This window comes from Cyphomyrmex costatus, unplaced genomic scaffold (genome assembly GCF_001594065.2).
Source record: "Cyphomyrmex costatus isolate MS0001 unplaced genomic scaffold, Ccosl1.0 scaffold92, whole genome shotgun sequence".
Taxonomy (NCBI): Eukaryota; Metazoa; Arthropoda; class Insecta; order Hymenoptera; family Formicidae; genus Cyphomyrmex; species Cyphomyrmex costatus.
In genome coordinates, this window is record NW_017280506.1 from 650,776 (window position 1) to 670,398 (window position 19,623).

Below are 19,623 nucleotides of genomic sequence, written 5' to 3' on the forward strand. Positions count from 1 at the left end.
ATTAGGTCTGTTCGCGTTGCTTGCACTTTTTGCACTTACCATCTTCGCTTTCTTTCTTTTTAAAGCCGAATATACATCTATCTCACTTTAAGTGCAAAATTATTTGGGGATTTCATGCAACGCGAACAGACCTACTTTTAACTCCTCTACACTAGCGGCACCACAATATATGAGCGGCACCAACGTCCATTTTCGAGCTGCGGGAACTACGTATGTACCACGTTCATCATCGAGAGCGAGCGAGACAACGAGACCGCTACGTCACGATCGCTGCGTCTCGCTGCCGCTAGTGAACGAGGAGTTAGAAGCAGGAAAAAGGCCGCCATGGCTAGAGATTCTATATGGAGAGATGGGCCAATGCCGACTGATCCGTGATTGGCTCTGCCATGATGTTGTGAAACCGGATGTGAGAGTGAAAGAAGCGAATGTGAGAGTGAGAGGAGCGTCGTCTGCTTATGATTATAAGAAGTATTGTCAGAGACAAAAATTAACTTAGACGAGTCTCTTTTACAGTAAGTAAGTTTAAAATCATCAAAAATGTATCACTAGAACTTTTGGAAAAAATATATATATATAAATATATATAAAAATTCATTTATAAATACATACATACATTTTATATGTAAATTAACCTAAAATTGTTTTTTTTTTTCATTCTGGCAATTGACTTTTTGCCAACAATCTGCACAAACTCGAGATCGTATGATTTATTAAATCTTGTTAACTCACATTAAATATGAGGTTAGAAATCTGTGTTATTATGCGATAAGTTTTCACCAAATAAATAAGTAGTAAAGTCATTGTTTAAATATAAAATATTCATATCACTTCAGATTTCGTATCACTGTGTGTAAATGGAAAGCAACTTTTTTATTCGAATTTAATACGTTTTGCACGTTTTTGTCTATTTTGTCTGTTTTATCCACAATTCTATATTTACGAAAAATAAACTTTCTCTAATAATTATTCATTACAACTTTGAGTTAACAAAGTTATAATAAACAAGTAGTGTTACGTGATGTTTCGAAATTGGCGTTGATATATTAGCGCGCATTTCCAAGATCATGTGATTTCCGGTTTCACAACATCATGCCGGACATTGGCCCATCTCTCCATATAGGATCTCTAGGCCTGGCCGCTCTCCAGGTTTCTCTCTGTAAGTAGTAATCCGTTAGTTTGCACCGATCGTGGCCGATCGAGTGTAAAAATAGTGTAATACATGATAATTCGTGAACTGTTCGTGAACAGCTATCATTGCGGTCATGATTGCGGTTTCGTGTTTTGACAGTTACGTGTGTCAAGAGGTTAATAACGTCTTCGAGATTACTCAGATTTACTAAGTTTCATTAAGTATTTTCATTACAAAACCTTTATTCTTACTATTTCATAAAAAATCGATACTTCATATTATCTATTTTATTTTTAGTTATTGGTTTTTGGCCTAAAGGTGGCTTTTCATACTGACATAAAGATAATAAAAAATATGTTATAAAATATATATTTATTTATTTAAAAACGCTTATATATTTTAATCTATTTTATTTTTTGATTATCTATAGTTTAATTACATAAGAATTATATATTTTTACTTACATCTACTAAATTAATCTTGATTTATATTACTTATATATTGATTTCCATCGCCGCTTTTATGAATAGTCGTAGGTAATGTATATAATTCTTTAATATTAATTACTGAATATTCTTCACTATTTGATTTATCGATAACATAAGCCTCAAAGTGTTTATTTATATCATGACAATGCAACTGCATATAAATTATAAAAATAGTCATCGCTCTTATATAAAATATGATTTATTAATTAAACTTAAAATACCAGGTCAAGAACAAATTGAGCTTATACTAGTTGTTAGAGATATATATAAATTTATTATAATAATAATACCGGTATATACGGACAGTTTCGACTTCACAGAGTCCTCAACAGCCGCAACCGAATTCTTAAAATTAATTTAGTATATTGCGAAGAATATCACAAGTTGGCGTTTCGTCCCATTTGGGGGAACTTTTCAACGTATATTACTTAAAAATATTGTGAAGAATATTACTACGTCGACTCGCCATCAGAGGTCTATGGATATTCTCGCAAGTAAAGTTTCTCGCAAGTGCTGAAATACGCGCATATCTGTATATATCGGTAGCATTACTGGATTTCCTAGCTCAGCGCGGCGCATGCGCCAAAGTGCGAGCCAATCTGGGATCACTGTGTATACACAATTTAGTAATGAGTCTAGTTACATCGAACCGAAAAAACTATTGTCTAGGGAATAATCAAATTGGAAAACATCGTATCAATATTCGATATTTTCCAGAAAAATAATCGATATCAAAATAATCTAATGCGAATCGCCCTAGTTACGATAAACGACAAAAAGAAGGAGCGTGCGAGTAATTTTACTCCTTCCGAAATTACAGCTCTTGTAAAAATTATTGCAAAATATAAAAAGATCATCGAATTCATGAAAACGGAATAAGCAACTATTTAGAGAGAGAAAGACGAAGCATGGGACAACGTTACAGCCGACCTGAATTCAAGATGTGGTGAGAATTTTAGAGATTTAGCAAACTTTTCTGGAAAAATAAAATTGCTGTAAAAAAATTTAAAACATCTGTTTAGCTCGGCGTCTGTTTCATTTATATCACGGTGCCACAGTCGATAAAATCAAAGAATTGATCATTTCTGGAGAAACTTGCTTCAGGATCAGGATAATTTCCAGAATTTGTATGTTTTTGTGAAAAAGGTCCTTATTCTGAGTCATGGTCAAGCATTTGTGGAAAGAGGATTTTCAATAAATAAGGAATGTATTGTTGAAAATCATTTATTTAAGTCCCTAATATCTCAAAGACAAGTTTACAAAGACAACTTACTCATAAAAAGATGATTTTATCTTACCGAAATACGAAAGATATGTATGGTATAAAGCATTGGAAAAGCAGCGCTCTGAGAAAGAACAAGAAAATGCAAAGATTGCTAAAAAAAATCTTTATTTAAAAAATTTCAGAATTGATGGCTAAGAAGGCAAAACTTTTGACAGAGGGAACTAAATGAACTAAGTGCTCTTGATGAAGAAAGAACGTCATTGACATCATTAACATTCGATTAAGAGGCTTGTATAATTTTTTATGTTAACTTGCAGTATTTAAGTTTTCTTTAAGGATTTGAAATTTTAGTTTTTATGTTAAAAAGCTAATGTAAACTTGTAGAGATTTAAAATGCTTTACTAAGAACATCGAAATTTTAAAGTTGTCTGTTCTTTTGTTTTATATAAGAAAGTTCTATGCCATTTATGAATAAGTGAGTAAAATAAATGTTAATTTTATATTTTTTTGACTTTTTTTAAAAATATGTTAACCTTTATAATAGCAGATTGAGATTTTAATAAACAGGACGTAATTTTGATAAAAAAGAAACTGTATTCATTGATTTATGTTCCTTATATTCTAAGTACAGCAGCAAAAAGAAAGAGATGAAGAGGAAAATAATTATGTTCATACATAAAAGGAAAAGACAAAAATACTACAAACTTAACAATTAAATGCAGTGTCAGCAATATTAATAGTAATTTAATTACACTGTCACGTCAAATTGCTCGATCAACAAAATATTTAACAATTTTCAAATCAGGATAAAAATACAAAAAACATTTCAAAATATGTATTGTTGAAAGTGAAGGAAAATCATAGAATTTGTCTGGAAATCAGAGAAATGTCAGGAAATTTTAGGAAAAATTTGTGGCAATCCTGCAGTCATTGGCGAATCTTCCGATCGCCGATTATTGCAGATATGATTAATACGGCGGAATGGATTATATATGTGCAGGATTGTGTGTCTTTATAGTTTTCTCCAAGTATCGACATCAAAATCAGGGAATAACTGTATACAGTCTTTCGTATACCACTGAATGCAAAGAGAATAATGGTCAATTTTGTCAGATCTAACATTAGTTTAACATTAATCTAACATTAATCAATCAGTTTCTTCTAATCTTTACGATTAAATTTGTTAAATTTGAAAATGTGGGTTATGTACATTTTGCTTAACGTCTGATTATAACTTTATTATAAACATATTGGAATAATTCTGACATGTTGTAATAGTTTATAATTTGTTGAAATTCCATAATTTTGAGGCATCAAATAATTTTATCAAATTTTACTGAATCATGAGAATTTAAACAAATGAATACCGATGAAAACATGTTATATTATTTCAAACTTTAGAAGATCAGTCTATGTTTGAAATTGTCTATATTCTGACTGTATCACTTCTAGGAATAAGCATCGTTGTATATTTATTAATTTAATGTAACTACACAGGCAATTTATGCATATTAAATCATTCTCAATATATTAATATCCAAATTTTTGTGGTTATAACATGTTTCTATAATTTCTTTTAAACTTATATAGTATACAATGATTCAACAGGTATTATTATTTAATACCTCAAATGTAAATTTAAACAATAATTCCATAAAAATTAGACATAATCCATCATTGACCATTAAATTACTTTCTTATTATCTGTATTATTAAACTCCATAATCATTTATTAATAGTATGTAAGCCTAGATTACCTGTGATCCATTAATACTGTATTACAAAATATAGAATGTATTTTCCTGTATCGGCTCAACAATTAAAAAACACATTGGTTATTATGACTTATAACATATATTCACAAAGGTAGCAAGTGCTACGTAATCATACCTGCATTATGACTTACTTGATTTTATTGCATTTCTACTATGTCTCTCTTAATTATTAATCAGGAAGTTTCTGTTAAAATCCGTCCTGCTCCGTCCCCCTGCCGCACCACTCATTTTCCTCACTTTCCTAGCTCTTACTCCCAAACGAATGCGTGTCCTATTAAGTCCTTTTAGAGTAACAAAGTAGAGACCTGGAGCTACATTTTGAGCTATATTAAAAGAAAATTGAGACTGGCCTTTAGGCGCGCCGCCATTTTGAAAACTTCAAAACTGACAAACATCGTCGTAAACCGGTCTGATCGAAAAAAAAGTATTCTTACGTGAAAGAGCGTTCTATTTTCTATAAGGTAACTTCTACATTGCATTTTCAAACTTGCCTCTCATGCCCACTAATGACAAGCGAAAAGAGCGCTGCGACGAGAAAGCCCAAAAATTGACGGCTCTATAGTTCGGCAACCAGTTGGCCTACAGGTATATTTATTCGGCATAGAGTCTTTATTCATCAAACTGTTCAAGTTTAAGCAATATGAATAAGCAATTAAAGAAGAAAAATTCTACATTTCTACATAATTCTGTGTATCCACTTCGTTATAGAGCTTTTAAAGATACGGTTCTAATGCAATACTTTTTGTATTTCATGTGTTGTTATACCTACAATGAGTTTTCAATATTTGAGGCCTATAATTCTTTATATATTCTAGATCAATTGCATGAAAGTGGATATATTCCTTCATATTTATTTGGAGTAAAACCAATAGAAGCAAAACTCAAGTTTTCTTATATTTTTGTGGCATATGGCGAACACAGAACCTCTACGAACAATGTCAGATAGATTTAACGTCTCTATTTCATCTGTCTTCCGAGTAATTCGCCGAGTAACAGCTTGGATTTTAATAAAATTAGATGATATTATTCAGTGGCCTAAAGGACAACACGTCGCATATGTTTGTCAACAGTTTTATGCTAAGAGAGGCATTCCAAATGTAATAGGGGCTATTGATTGTATTCATATTAGGATAGAGAAATCTAATGTGGAAAATGCAAGAGATTATGTAATCGGAAAAAATACTTCTCTATAAACTTACAAGCTGTTGTAGATTCGGATATGAAATTCACTAACATATATTGTGGTCAGCCGGGTTCTCTTCATGACGCACGAATTCTAAAAAAGTCACCATTATACAGTTCAGCTTGTGAAAATAGAGAAGTAATTTTTCCAGATGGAAAATTTATACTTGGGGATTCTGCATATTCATCATTACAATGGCTTGTTCCTCCTTTCCGCGATAATGGTCACTTTACTCCCCATCAAACTGAATTTAATTTCATACATTCTTCAACGCGTATGGTTGTAGAAAAAGCATTTGGCTATCTGAAAGGACGTTTTCGACGAATTAAATTTTTTACAGAATATTGCAATTTACCATTTATTACAAATACAATTGTAGCTGCATGTATGTTACATAATTTTTGTTTAGACTGTGGTGATGAAAATTTTAATGATAATGTGGAATGTGAGGAACTAAATGATATTGTTAATATAGATGATTTGGACGAAAATATTAATTGCGGACTTGAGTTAGATCGAAGAATGCAAGTATTCAGAGAAATCTTTGATCAGGAATAAATATGTATATGTATAATTGATTATGAAAAATTTATGTATATGATTATGAAAAAGTTATAAATAAAAATATTTGATCATAACACAATTGGAAGATAAACATTGTTTTATTTAAAAACTCTACTCACAATAGTACAATAGTAGTAATTCTATTGTAACAGGTACAATAGTAATCTTAATGAAAAAAAAACGAAAGACATTAGATTGAACATTACATTTTCATTATAGCTAATTAGACTTATAGAACTCTGTTCTTTAATAAAAACAAATTATAAAAAAATAATTGGTAGTAAATAGTCATCTACTCGTTATAGCTATCAAAGATAATTTTCCTATTTATTTCCTTCTATAAAAATAATCTTTTAATAATTATATTTAAATACGTTATATTGCAAACTTCTGATGTTACATGGTAAATTATATTCTAATTTTAACTAAAATATAAAATGTATATATAAAATTTAAAAACAAGTAAAAACATAAAATGAAAGCAGAAGCATATTTTACTGAATAATATGCCTTAGAAAACAGGCCAAAACTTAAAACAATCATCTACTATTCATCAGAATCATCGGAGATATCCTTTACATTTTCTTGATTTAATAATTTTTTTAATAAGTTGCATTTTTTTTCTATTCTCATTAATTCAGTGTGTCTATTTTCTTTGTTCTTCAATTTTTTAAGTAATAGTTCCTTTTTCTGTTCCATCTGTTTTCTTTTTAAAGATACCATTTGTTTCTTTAACGTAAAGCTTTCAATTGCTCTGTTCTCAGCTGTTATATGCCTTTTATGACGTTCAGTATCTCTTATTTCTTTAGTTTATAGAAATTTTAGCCACTGTTGTTCAATGTTCATTTTTTTATTTGCTAAGTTTGATCCTGTTCCATGGCGGGGACGAATTTTTGCTTCTGTATTTTTATTATTCAATGGCGAGGCAATTGAAATTGTAGCAGCAGACGCGATGGGACTTGTAAGATCACTTATAACCATATCTGGTGATAATGATTTGGAAGTTCCACAACTTATAATATGTCTTTGATCGGATAATGCAGGTTTGTCGACTTTAGTTCCTATTATTTTACTCGATACAGTGTGGGCGGCAACAGCATCTTTATTTTTGCCAAATATTTCATCCAATTGACTGTACCATTTAAATTCAATTCTATCTCTGCTTGACTTATCACAACAATCTTTGTATTTTTTTTGTAATATATTCATTTTCCATCTAACCTGATCACTGGACATCTGAAGAAAGAAACATTTTTAAAAATGAAAAGCATTGTCATGACATGGTATGTGTGTATGTGTATGTGCGTGTACAACCATCCTATATTATATATTGTACATAAAGTTGGAGTATTATAAAAGGAGTATTAAAAAATTATTTTATTTTGTTTAGAAAAAGTCGTTTCTTTATCATACCTGGATTTCGAAATTTTTTAGGCCATCTGATATTGCTATCCAAATTTTGGATTTTTTTTTAGGATGATCCAACATATGCTTATTGGCTTCATAAAGGCTGAGAAGAGCCATTGTTGCCTCATCAGTCCAAATAGCGCCTATGAATAATATTTAAAAACAATATGAAACAATAATTTTATTCCGAATATATTCAAATATATGTATAATACCCATATATATGTATAACTTTTACTTTGTTTAGCAGAGTGTTCACTATCTGTACTGCCTGCGATGGTTTCTGGCACTGTTTTCTGGCAGTTACTATATACTATAAGAATAAATAATAAGAAATAAGAATTTTATATTTCATAAATTATGTATAAGTTAAATACTGTATGTATCGGATACTTTAAATAAGATTTTATATAATATTTTAGTTCATAATTTATTATTAATCTACTTTAAAATTAGATTAAGAAAAATAGCTTTTATATTTAATAAGCAAGTTATGCTGTCATAATAAATAAACTTACATTCATCATTAACATCTAAAATGTCGTTGATAAATAAAGCGTTATTGCTGTCCATATATATATCTTTTCCTCTTAAACATTCATGTACGGATGCTGCGTCTAATGAAACGATACATACATTGCAGTGTTTGCAAGTAAATCCATTTTCTTTTATTACTGTAATTAAGAAATTAAAATATGATTATTAATCATTAATTATTAAAATTATGTTAACTTTTATAATTGCAAAATAAAATATAGTATTTTCATGTTGTAGATTTCACATTTTAAGAATATTAAACTAGAATATTAAATTTGTACTAAATACCTTCCATAGTTCAGAAAACGGTAGTCTAAATTCAAAAGAATATTTTGTCATCTTATTTGTTTCGTATATACTCATGCAATGTCGGAATATTCCTAGATAAATAAGTAGTACCAAATGTAAAAATCTTGATTATGTTGGTAGCTATAAAGAGACGATACAGTTGAACTCAGCATTTTAGCTATGTACGATTGTGTCGACTTGTGTCATAGTTGGAAAGCAGTGTCGTACACTATGTTATACAGTGTCTACTTGTGTTGTAGCTGGAAAGCACCCATTATAACCACACTTTACGTAATTTCACTCTTCGCTGCTCTTCGCACTTTTCGTGAACGCATTTGATTGGTTAAGGTGTTGCGATCAACAGTTGCTGTCGCCAAAAAGTTAAAAGTTGGACAACTTTCCTTTAACAACCACAACTATTGGCTCCCGGAAGTTGCCGCGATAGCCAATCAGCGTCTCGCCGGCAAGATATTGATTTGTTATCGTGCCAACTTCCGCCGCGCGGCAAGCGTTTCCGCGTTCTGTCTGCAGGAGCCATATTTATTGCAACTGGAAATAGCACTTAGCAACCAGTAATTACTAATTGCCATTCTTTGCGACTGGCAACGGGGTGTTGGCAAAGTATTGTAGACCGCCCATAAGTGGAACGCACCCTAGGTGCACGTACTCGGAGTTCGTATTTTTATACTGAACTGAGTGCGAGTACTTGCACTCTAACCTAGTTATAATAATTTGTACTGACCCGACTCAGTGCACAATAGTAACTTTTTTAACACCAACGTATATAATGGACGCGTTCAATGGACTTAAGGGTGCCTTCACATGCAGCGTACCTTGCGTAAGCGTAACCTGCGTATTCTAGTAATTTACTAGAAGTTATGCCAGTTTAAAAGTACCCCATTCACATGGCGCATATTTTGTAAAATTCGCATAAAACATAACCAATAATTTTATAAAGCTAACCAATGACAGATCTAAAGTATTGTTCGTTTTGTCTCTCGGGAGCTGCTCGGAGTCGCTCCGAACGAACCCAGCATACTTGGATACAATTCATTTAATGCTGCAAATGCTTCGTTGATCAATCAGAAGAAAGAATTTTACGTATTGATCAATCAAAGAATGTTTCGAGGTATTTACAACATTAAATGAATCACATCCAAGTACACTAGGTTCGTTCAGAGCAACTCCGAGCAGCTCCCAAGAGACAAAACGAACAATACCTAAGTTTCTTTTAGTACAATAGAGCAAAAATACTAAACGACTTCTTTGTTGGTTGTTATTGTTTAGGCGTATTGTTAAATACGCGTCATGTGAATGAGGTACTTTATACGTAAGAATATGTGAAAGCCAGTGAAAGCGCAATTTATATATCCTCGTGTCAACTATATAAAGCGTGAAGGTAGGGAAGGTTATTTATTATTTTTGTCATATACGTTCTTCTAGTTCCCTTTTTTTAATAAAATAAATTTTTCATTTTCTTTGTATTTATTAGTAAATTTATTACAGAACTCGTTTTCCAAGAATTCATAAAATTTCTTGAATATATTGAATTCCAACCTTGTAGCAGTAATTATTTGCAAAAAAAGATTATTTGTAAGGAAAAGAAAACTAACATTACGACATCGGAAAGTTGGCAAACGGAATATATTGGAATTCATTGCACTATGGAAACTTGTAATGAAGCGTAAAAGAGAAGGATGCCAAAGGATGTAGGGTTTGTCCAATATTTACACAATTACAAAGACATTTACAAGGAGATAGTGACAATCTAGCCATAGAAATGCAGCTACAAGATCAAGAAATGTTTTACAATTATTGTAGAATGTCTACAGAAATATGTGATCAATTACTGAGTATTGTTGAGCCTCTTATTGAGAAACAAAACGTTGTTTGAGATCCAATATCGGCTCGCACACGACTTTTAGTATGTTTGCGTTACTTAGCTTCCGGTGACAGTATGGCCTCAATATCCTATGCATTTAGAATTGGAGTAAGCACTGTTTCAAAAATTATCTCTGAAACATGCGAAGCATTGTGGATTTCTCTTCACGAATCTGTTATGCCAGCACCAAATGAAGAATCTTGGTTGAGAATCGCGAGTGAATTTGAGAGAAATTGGAATTTCCTGCATTGTATAGGTGCAATAGATGGAAAACACATTGTAATTCAGGTGACATTTTTTCCGAAATACATTTGTTATTTATTTGTATTGAAAAGTGCTAGAATAATTAATCTATAACAATTTTTTTCATTTCCGAAATATATTTCTTATTTATTTGTATTGAAAAGTGCTAGAATAATTAATCTATAACAATTTTTTTCTATTTATCTTTTAGGCGCCACCTCATAATGGATCAGTATATTATAATTACAAAGTGACTCATAGTATTAACTTGTTAGCAGTTTCGGATGCCAATTATTGCTTCACACTAGTCGACATTGGAGCTGAGGGTAGACAAAGTGATGGCGGTATCTTTGCGAATTCAAAGTTTGGTCAACGATTAGAAAGAAATGAAATGAATTTGCCGCAACCAAGTGCAGTAGAACCTAACGGACCTCCTTTACCATATGTGTTAGTGGCAGATGAGGCATTTGCTTTGAAATCATATATGATGCGACCATATCCTCGATGTAGTCGATTAAATCGTCAGGAAAAAATATTTAATTACCGTTTAAGTCGAGCAAGAAGAGTGGTCGAAAGTGCATTTGGCATTATGGTAGCACGATGGCGAATCTATAGGCGTCCGATAATTGCATCAATTTCCACTGCAATAAAAATTGTTCAAGCAACTACATGTTTACATAATTTTATAATAAAAAATGAAAACAAGTTGCATAACTTCCAAAGGCAATACACTTGTATTACTACAAATGACGAAGATTTGATTCACAGTGCATTACAAGAAATGAACAATGCTAGCAGATCTACTAATGCCCACAATCGACTAGTCTCCAGAATTCGAGACGATTTTGCATCATATTTTGAACATGACGGAGCAATATCTTGTCAGTGGAAGAAAGTCCTTAACAATGATTTTTAATGATATATTTGGAATCTTTAAATATATTTATAAAAATGACACAACTAAAACAGTTTCTCAATATACATGTTTTAATAAAAGAAGTTCAATGCATATTTATTCAATGGTTAACATTTTTTAACTTACATCATACATTGTTATGTGTAAGGAAGTATTAATTCTATTTCATCACGTTGAGACTGATCACAGCCACTTGGCGACAGATGCCTAAAATTTTTCTACTAGACAAGCATTGTAATTGTAAATGCGGTTTGTGATCAATCACAATATGATTAAACGAGTCCTATGCAAAGGAATTTCCGACACACATTCATAACATTTTACAGTACCTACTTAACACATAACATTATACAACGCTTAGGGCTAATTGTTCCATCTTTTAGTAAAGTTTACCTGTTAGGTAAGTAGCAAGATTACTCAATCATGTGCGCGGATTGCCTGATTAACCTAACAAGTAAACTTTACCGAAAGATGGAACAATCGACCCTTAATCTCATTTGTATTCTTACAGTAATGCGACTACAATCGAATATCACATTTTAAACAGTAGATTATAATAGTAATATCACATTCTAAACAGAAGATTATAACAGTAATATCACATTTTACAGTAAATTAAAACATTAAAGCTGTATGGCTCCTGCACACTGGATGCAGAAACGCTAACCGCGCAGTAAAATGTGACGCAGTAGCGACAAGCGTTTTCGCGTCCAGTGTATAGAAGCCATTACTGTACAAATATATTTATAAAATTTCGCAAAAGTTACTTTCTTTAGAATAAAAAATAAACATATTTGGTTATAACATATAAAATAAGAAATAAAACTGGAGTTTAATTTAGAAAAATGAAAAGCAACAGGAAAAATCATCATAAAATTATATTCCCTCTATACGTATGATAACATAATATATAATTAATAGATCCTGTAAATACACGTTATAAAAATACAAAAATAAAAACAAATAGAGCATAACAAAACCTCAGGAAATTTTTGTTTTTACACACTCTTCCTGTTGATATGATTTAGTTTAACATAATTATACTTTTCAGTTATATAAGTAAGATATCACAGTTGTAAATAACATTACTGAGCAGCTAATATAATAAAACTTAATTGTTATAATAAAGTCTCAGAAAATTTCTATTATTAAATAAATATCCTTTTCTTCACGCGTGCACGTAATGTGCCCTACACTTTAACGCTTTTACGCGCGGTAAATAAACAATACCTCAAGCCGTTAAGTTATTTCTCTAATCCCACTCTTCTGCGCAAAAACGTTGCTGTATAAGGCACATTACGACGAGCACTTGTAAAGAAAAATTCTATGTGTAACAGTGGGGGCATATTTGTTTATAGGTCGACACGGGCGCGTGTACGCACTCGCTTCGCTCCAACGGCTTCGCTCGTGCCGTCGCGCCCGTCCCCACAATAAACAACATTCCCCCACGGTTACACAATGTACTATTCTGTTACTAATACTTAAACTTACTTAATAAGTAGTGACTAACATAGCGTTTTTCTTGTACAAATAAAATCGCAGATGTGGATAACATTATTGGATCGCTACTACAATTGTACTTTTACTTCAATAAACTATGCAAAAAGAAAAAATTACTAATGTTTCAATTAAAAATGTGAAAAATAAATGTATTCCAATGAAAATGTCTAAATTGACATATAAGATAATTAAAAAAATTCTTTAACAAATTTTATAAAAAAAACTTTGAAACTGAAATTGTCTTTAGTTGATTTTAAATATTCTGTATTAGGATGCCATTTCTTATAAAATGTTACTTAGATAATAAAATATCTATTATTTTTTTTGGCGTTTCTCATTTCTATTTTCTTCTGGTAACAGTGAAAAGCGTGATACAATAAAGTTAGCAAAATGTTTATCTGCAGGTAGACAATTTTCTTTCTCCTCTTTTTTTCAAGTATATATTCTTTAAATGCATTTGTAGCATTAACAAATGAAGTTTCAAGTATATCAGGTTTATTTTTTACCTTTCACTGCACGCCACCCGAGGAACATTGTATCGAGACAATGGGTAAAGATGGAATGCTAGACGTGGGTAATTTTGTTACATTAAGTCTTTATCTGCAAAGTGAGGTATGCCTAGCGCATTTGAAGATAAATTTGTTTCGTTCAAATCAGAAAAGCTCGATGCTTCATCAAAATACTTAGCAATATTTTCAAAGTTACCAACGTTTTCATATATTGGTATGGATGAAGTAGATCGAGTACTGTCTACAGAAATGCCTACAGAGGTGTTTGTACATGTGAGAGATGTAATTGATTGATGAGCTCCTGTACAACTTTTAAGTGTCTTTGATATTGAAGGTTCACAATTCTGCCCAGAAAATCCACGTTTCAATCTTTCTAATTGCTTTTCAGGAAATCTGCACACACATATAACGTATACATAAATCACTATTATGCAAAATTTCTTTTAATACAATTAAGTACAGCTCAATAGGAAATAAGATGATATGTTAGCTAAAGAAGCCGAAAGCTTCGTCCAAAAGATCAATATAAATTATTTTAATTTATTTTATTTGTTTCTATCCAGATAAAAAGCGTGATGATAACATTTTATCACAATATGTGATGTCATACTGTGATCTTAATTTAATATACTTTTAAAGATCATTATATAATTAACAGGACATGAGCACAAAATATACATAAATATGTACACATATATTTAAATACAGCCACATGACAAATTTTATTATTATAATGCTATATTAGATGAGATATTTTTCTGATCATTATGACAAGGACATCTGAATAGTATATCAGTCCGCATTTGTATCAATTCTTGATCTTGCGTTATTACTATTGTGAGTATAAGGTCAAAAAGAGATCAGATCGAATACATTTTGTTATATGAGTACTAAGCGATGGAATTGTGATTGTATGTACCTTTTCTGAGCTTGACTCGCTATCCAGTTACTTTGTGGGAATGTGTTCTGAACTTTCTTGATTTGATTAGACAATATTATGACTCAGGTGGATTGTGGATGTATTTCTCCTATTGAAAGCATATGAATAATAAGAATATACAACATTAACTCTTTCAATAAACCTTTCCTTTCTATGTTATAAATCAATACTTATAAAGTTACCAAAAAACATTCATAAAAATTATCGAATATTAAAAATATTTTTTAAATAACATATTAAATATTGATTTTGTCAATATTTAAGAAGAAAATTAATAATTAACAAAAGTATTGGAATTTACAAACCGTTCGGACTTAAATTTAATTCTTTGGACGATTTGTTCTGAGATTCAGTGAGAAATGAAACATTACTGATGGTCCTACAACACAATTATTAGGGTAATTATTACATTATTAATATAACTAATTTTTTATTAATAAATTTTATCTACTTTCTTTGGATGTTTCTTCAAAAATTTCATACTTTTGAATAATGGCCACTGTTTATTTTGTTGCTTGCCACTGCCACTGCGCGTTGCATTTTCGTTTAATCTTCTTTCTTTGATATATCTATCTTTTAGTTTTTTCCATCTATATTGTACTTCATTAACTACGAAAAATTCAATATTATTTTGAGATTATCTTAAGGTTAGGATTATATATCTACATGCAAAAATATTTCATTAACATACCTGATACATTGCATGTTTCTGCAATTTCTTTCCAGAACTTTTCCTTCATTAAATAATCTTTGTAATTTTTATCGTTCTTGTTGTATAAATGAGTATAACTTTGGACACAAGGTGACAAGTTTATCAAACGTTTCAATAAATTCACCAACATCGTCAACGTTTTCTTCAGCCAACCCTTGACTTAAATGTATAGGAAAAATTGTCCAGATACATGTGATCATCAGTCATCTCGCTAATATTATTTTTGCACAAGTTGCTAAACTAATTCTTCCTTTTGTTGTTTGACCCGAATTATCTCTTTTCCAAACATCAGAAACGAAAACTGCGATCGCCAGTGCCCAAATAGTGTATAAATAACCTAATAGTTCTCCTATTGGTTGGCATTAAGACGTTAAATGTAAAATTCCAACATGACGAAAGTTTTACGACTAAAGGTACCTTTTCATGCTAACGCTCGACGCTCATTGGTCGCGTTCAGCAGACTCAACTGTTGCGGAGCAGATCTGTGAGCGCTCGCTGCTATTAGTTGATCTAAAAGAATATACTAATAACAGCGAGCGCTCACTCAACTGTTGCGTCCGCCGAACGCGTACCTTGTGTCCACGATGCTAGAATCGGTCCGAGATCTCGGATGAAGAAAGAATTAACAAATCACATTTGAACAATTTGGTCACATGACCAATGTAATTGGTCAATTTTTCCTTCATCCGAGATCTCGGACCGATTTCTATTATCGTGAACACAAGGCTTTAGCGTCAAAATAGATAACGTGATAAAAATTGACGAATATCAAGCGTCAATTTTAATCACGTGATCTATTTTACGCTAAATTATCTATTTTGCATACATTTTTTTTAAAGCAACTATGTGTTTTCTTTACACCATTTGATTTGTCTCATTATTCTGTTCACAAAAGTATTAAAGTACGATAATCAAAAAATCAACAGTTTACGAGTTATTTAACATTTTGTGTCAATATGTACCAAAATAAAATTAAAATATCTGGTAAACTATTGGTTTTTTGGTATCTCTACCTTAATACTTTTATATGCAAAATAATTAGAGGAATTACGTTATCTAAAAAAAATTACATAATTCCATTTAAAAAATTAAAGGTGACCTTCACGTAACCTTCAGGACTATCCAAGGTCAAATCGATGGCACTATCTTATGTCCCCCTTCGAGTCAAACAACTTTTGTCTGAAACATTTTTTCGATAAACGCCTTCTTTTTGAGATAATCGTGTGGAACGTTTAAAATGGGACACCCTATATATAGGTATATATATGTCTATTTGCAATATTTATTAAGGTTTGCTCCCGTTTTTACAGGTATAAAACTATCTATATGAAAACGGCGGGAGTAAATAAAATACTCAAATGTGATTTAAAATAAATATACAATAATACTATTTTCAAGATTCAAGTTTATGTAACTATCTTTTTTTATTTTAACTTTGATGTCGTATTTTTATAATATTATTAATTGTTATTTTGAGTAAGTGCGCATAAAAATTATTCTTTTAAATATTACTGTTATTATCGAAAATAATGTATTTTAAGTTAAAGTGGCAACTATTTTGCTGTGATTATATTAATGACATTAAAGACTTGGAGTTTCTAAGGCTTACATTTTATTTATAATACTTATTAAAAATTACAAAATGTAATAATTTATAATATTGTAAGATAATTAAAACAATTTTAACTTTAAATAATAAATATTATTTCAACACAGTACTTTTTACGCTAAATGTCGGATACACATTTTTATTTAGATAAGAAAATGTTAAAAATATAAAAAATATATATTGTGTAATTTAAAATCTGAAAGTACATTATATTTTTCTTCTGTTCTCATTGTACCATTCGATCTTGCCAAGGAACAGTATAAATATTATTAAAATAATTACACAACTCATCTCGCAATGTTAAAGCTGCATTAGTATGTCTATTTCCTCTCTGATGAATTAATGGAGCAAAAGCTGATGCTGGTTCCTGTCTCCATTCGCCAAGTTGTATTGTGCCAGTTTGTACATCCTCGATATCAAGCATATTATCAGGAGTATATAAAGCTCTGCCTATAACGTTTGAACGAAGAAAATTATGTAAGCAGTAACAAGTTTGTATTAAAAGCACTGCTATGTCTGGATCATAACGCATGGAGGATCTAAAAATTTGGAACTTGGCACCTAGAATTCCAAAAGTATTCTCGGAAGTTCTGCGTGCACGGGAATGTCTGTACAAAAATAATACTTTTTTAATTATACTGCTAACTTTAAATTGTACTTCTAAATTATATAATACTTCCAAATATATACCTATAGTTATAAATTCTCCTATCCTTTCGGCCAGTACACTGTGATCCTGGATGTGATATTAACAATGAGATGGATAGAGGAAAACCCTCATCATCAACAAAAACGTACGGGAAATTTTGCTCAATGCCAGGAAGAGGTGATGCTGCAGGTATTCTTAATTGGCCTTAATCTAAATGAGCTTTTAAAGAGCATTTATTCCACACTCCAGAGTCACTGATACGACCATTAGTGCCAATATCAACATATATGAATCTTAAATTTGCATCCACAACAGCCATAAGCACTATACTAAATGTGTCTTATAATTATAATAATAGAATCCTGATTGTAAAGGGGGATCAATTCTCACATGTTTCCCATCTATTCCGCCAATACAATTAGGGAAGTTCCATTTATTTTCGAAGTCTTGAGCTATCACTTTCCATTCTAGTTTATTGAATGGAAATTTTAGAAATTCGTCTTTAAGTACAGCAACCAATGCTTGGCATACTTCTCTAATTATTTTTGATACAGTGTTCTGACCTATGCGAAATGACATTGACAAGCGTTTTCTCCTTTCTTGCGTTTCACCTATATAAGAACAAATGACACACATCACTTTATTTAAATGTATACTTATAGGATATATATTACATGAATTCATAAAGAAAATTCAAGAAATAACATACCAGTAGCTAAGTGCCTTAAAGTAAGAGATAATCTTTCAGCAGGTGGAATACTTTTTCTTAAATGCGTATTTTGCTTTATTATTAAAGGTGTAACTTTATTCAGTAATTTTTCAAAAGTAGGTGTATCCATTCGAAGACATCTACAGAGTAAAATGTATCATGTTAATTATTTGCATGACACATACAATAGATACATTTTTTGTTTAATAAATATAGAATTGTGTATGTGTGTGTGTGTGTGTGTGTGTGTAAATAAATATAGAATATGTACATAAATGTAATAAAATATACCTTTGAAACTTATCCTGGTCTTCTAACCAAAGCTCTGTGAATAAGTTATTGTGTATACCTTGTTCCTTTCGTCTACCAATTCAAGGCTTCACTCACATTCTTTTTCTAAATGTTCGTTTTTCATCATATTTATTTATAATGATTAACATTAATAATTCTGCAATTTTCTTGCGGCGTTGAGAATAATATTGATGAAACGTAACATAATTTTTTATTATACACATGTTATAACCTCAAAAGTTTCTACGTCGGGAGGGTCGGGAGCCAGAGTTGCTCAAGAGCTTTGTAGTGTAATTGATCGACTCTAAGTAGTAAGTTGGCAGTCAGAGTTGGCAGTCGAGTCAGATTCGGGAGCCTGTAGGGGTGTGTTCAGATTCCCAACCTGACGACCCAGGGTTGAGTTATCTAGAGTTTCGATTCTAACTCGGCTGATTCACTCCGAGTAACAGGTGGCTCTGAACGGTTCGGGTTGTCATTTGGGTTAAAATATGGTGGCAAGGAATAAAAAGAAAGGAAAAAGATGGATTACGAAAAAAATATCATTGTGCTTATGGCCATTAATGTGACTGAACAACTGTTCAGATCAATATTCAGTGAAACATTGGAAAATAGTGATGAAGAGGAAGAGTTGGTCGAGGCATTTTTATTGGAAGCCCATCTAAGGCTACGTGGCCCATTGAGAAAAGCTATACGAATTGAAGGTTATGTAGAAGAGACAGTCCCAAGATTTAATACAAAACAATTCCGTGAACATTATAGAATGTTGCCTAGTACGTTCGAACTGTTAGAAAATCGTCTTCATCCTATTTTGGCAGGGGACCCTATTAATAATGGTTCTTCGGAACTCTTTTTGGTATTCTCAATTTCAAACTTGCCGCTAAAATACGCCGAGTAACTCTTTAACCGATGAAAAATGATGGGTTGAAAAGTCGACTCTAGAGTTAACGCAATTACTCTAACTTAGCGATCTGAACGCAGTCTACCGAGTCAAAAAATAATTACTCAGATACTATCTGAACGGGGTCGGGTAAATATTTCTACTCTGAGTAAGGAATCTGAACACACCC

At 31.4% G+C, this 19,623-nt stretch overlaps 3 protein-coding genes and 1 pseudogene across 3 annotated transcripts; 2 read left to right on the forward strand and 2 right to left on the reverse strand.

Annotated features, from left to right (window-relative positions):
* Nucleotides 1–5,257: 5,257 nt before the first annotated feature.
* On the forward strand, nucleotides 5,258–6,358 carry LOC108781886 (putative nuclease HARBI1; annotated as a pseudogene).
* A 702-nt stretch (nucleotides 6,359–7,060) lies between these two features.
* LOC108781905 (uncharacterized) lies at nucleotides 7,061–8,623 on the reverse strand. Its single transcript, XM_018550022.1, has 5 exons — nucleotides 8,597–8,623; nucleotides 8,290–8,445; nucleotides 8,010–8,084; nucleotides 7,778–7,914; nucleotides 7,061–7,600 (listed from the first exon to the last, which is right to left on the reverse strand). Exons 1-5 carry the CDS (start codon nucleotides 8,601–8,603, stop codon nucleotides 7,175–7,177), a joined length of 801 nt encoding a protein of 266 aa, XP_018405524.1. The 5' UTR covers nucleotides 8,604–8,623; the 3' UTR covers nucleotides 7,061–7,174.
* Nucleotides 8,624–10,165: 1,542 nt separating this feature from the next.
* Nucleotides 10,166–12,419, forward strand: LOC108781898 (putative nuclease HARBI1). The gene is made up of 2 exons (XM_018550013.1): nucleotides 10,166–10,766; nucleotides 10,933–12,419. The coding sequence occupies exons 1-2, from the start codon at nucleotides 10,554–10,556 to the stop codon at nucleotides 11,635–11,637; spliced, it is 918 nt and encodes a 305-aa protein (XP_018405515.1). The 5' UTR covers nucleotides 10,166–10,553; the 3' UTR covers nucleotides 11,638–12,419.
* Nucleotides 12,420–14,892: 2,473 nt separating this feature from the next.
* On the reverse strand, nucleotides 14,893–15,436 carry LOC108781909 (transcription factor Adf-1). The gene is made up of 3 exons (XM_018550025.1): nucleotides 15,278–15,436; nucleotides 15,070–15,195; nucleotides 14,893–14,965 (listed from the first exon to the last, which is right to left on the reverse strand). The coding sequence occupies exons 1-3, from the start codon at nucleotides 15,426–15,428 to the stop codon at nucleotides 14,907–14,909; spliced, it is 336 nt and encodes a 111-aa protein (XP_018405527.1). The 5' UTR covers nucleotides 15,429–15,436; the 3' UTR covers nucleotides 14,893–14,906.
* Between the last annotated feature and the right edge of the window lie 4,187 nt (nucleotides 15,437–19,623).

What these genes read in the sequence shown, in the direction of transcription:
- LOC108781909 (XM_018550025.1), bottom strand. Translation starts at nt 15,428, where the DNA reads ATGTTGGTGAATTTATTGAAACGTTTGATAAACTTGTCACCTTGTGTC. An exon ending in AGAAACATGCAATGTATCAG is followed by an intron (nt 15,196 to 15,277) that starts GTATGTTAATGA and finishes AATTTTTCGTAG; the next exon opens with TTAATGAAGTACAATATAGA. An exon ending in ACAGTGGCCATTATTCAAAA is followed by an intron (nt 14,966 to 15,069) that starts GTATGAAATTTT and finishes ATTGTGTTGTAG; the next exon opens with GACCATCAGTAATGTTTCAT.
- LOC108781898 (XM_018550013.1), top strand. Translation starts at nt 10,554, where the DNA reads ATGGCCTCAATATCCTATGCATTTAGAATTGGAGTAAGCACTGTTTCA. An exon ending in GAAAACACATTGTAATTCAG is followed by an intron (nt 10,767 to 10,932) that starts GTGACATTTTTT and finishes TTTATCTTTTAG; the next exon opens with GCGCCACCTCATAATGGATC.
- LOC108781905 (XM_018550022.1), bottom strand. An exon ending in TGAACACTCTGCTAAACAAA is followed by an intron (nt 7,915 to 8,009) that starts GTAAAAGTTATA and finishes TATTATTCATAG; the next exon opens with GCGCTATTTGGACTGATGAG. An exon ending in TAAAAAATTTCGAAATCCAG is followed by an intron (nt 7,601 to 7,777) that starts GTATGATAAAGA and finishes TTCTTTCTTCAG; the next exon opens with ATGTCCAGTGATCAGGTTAG.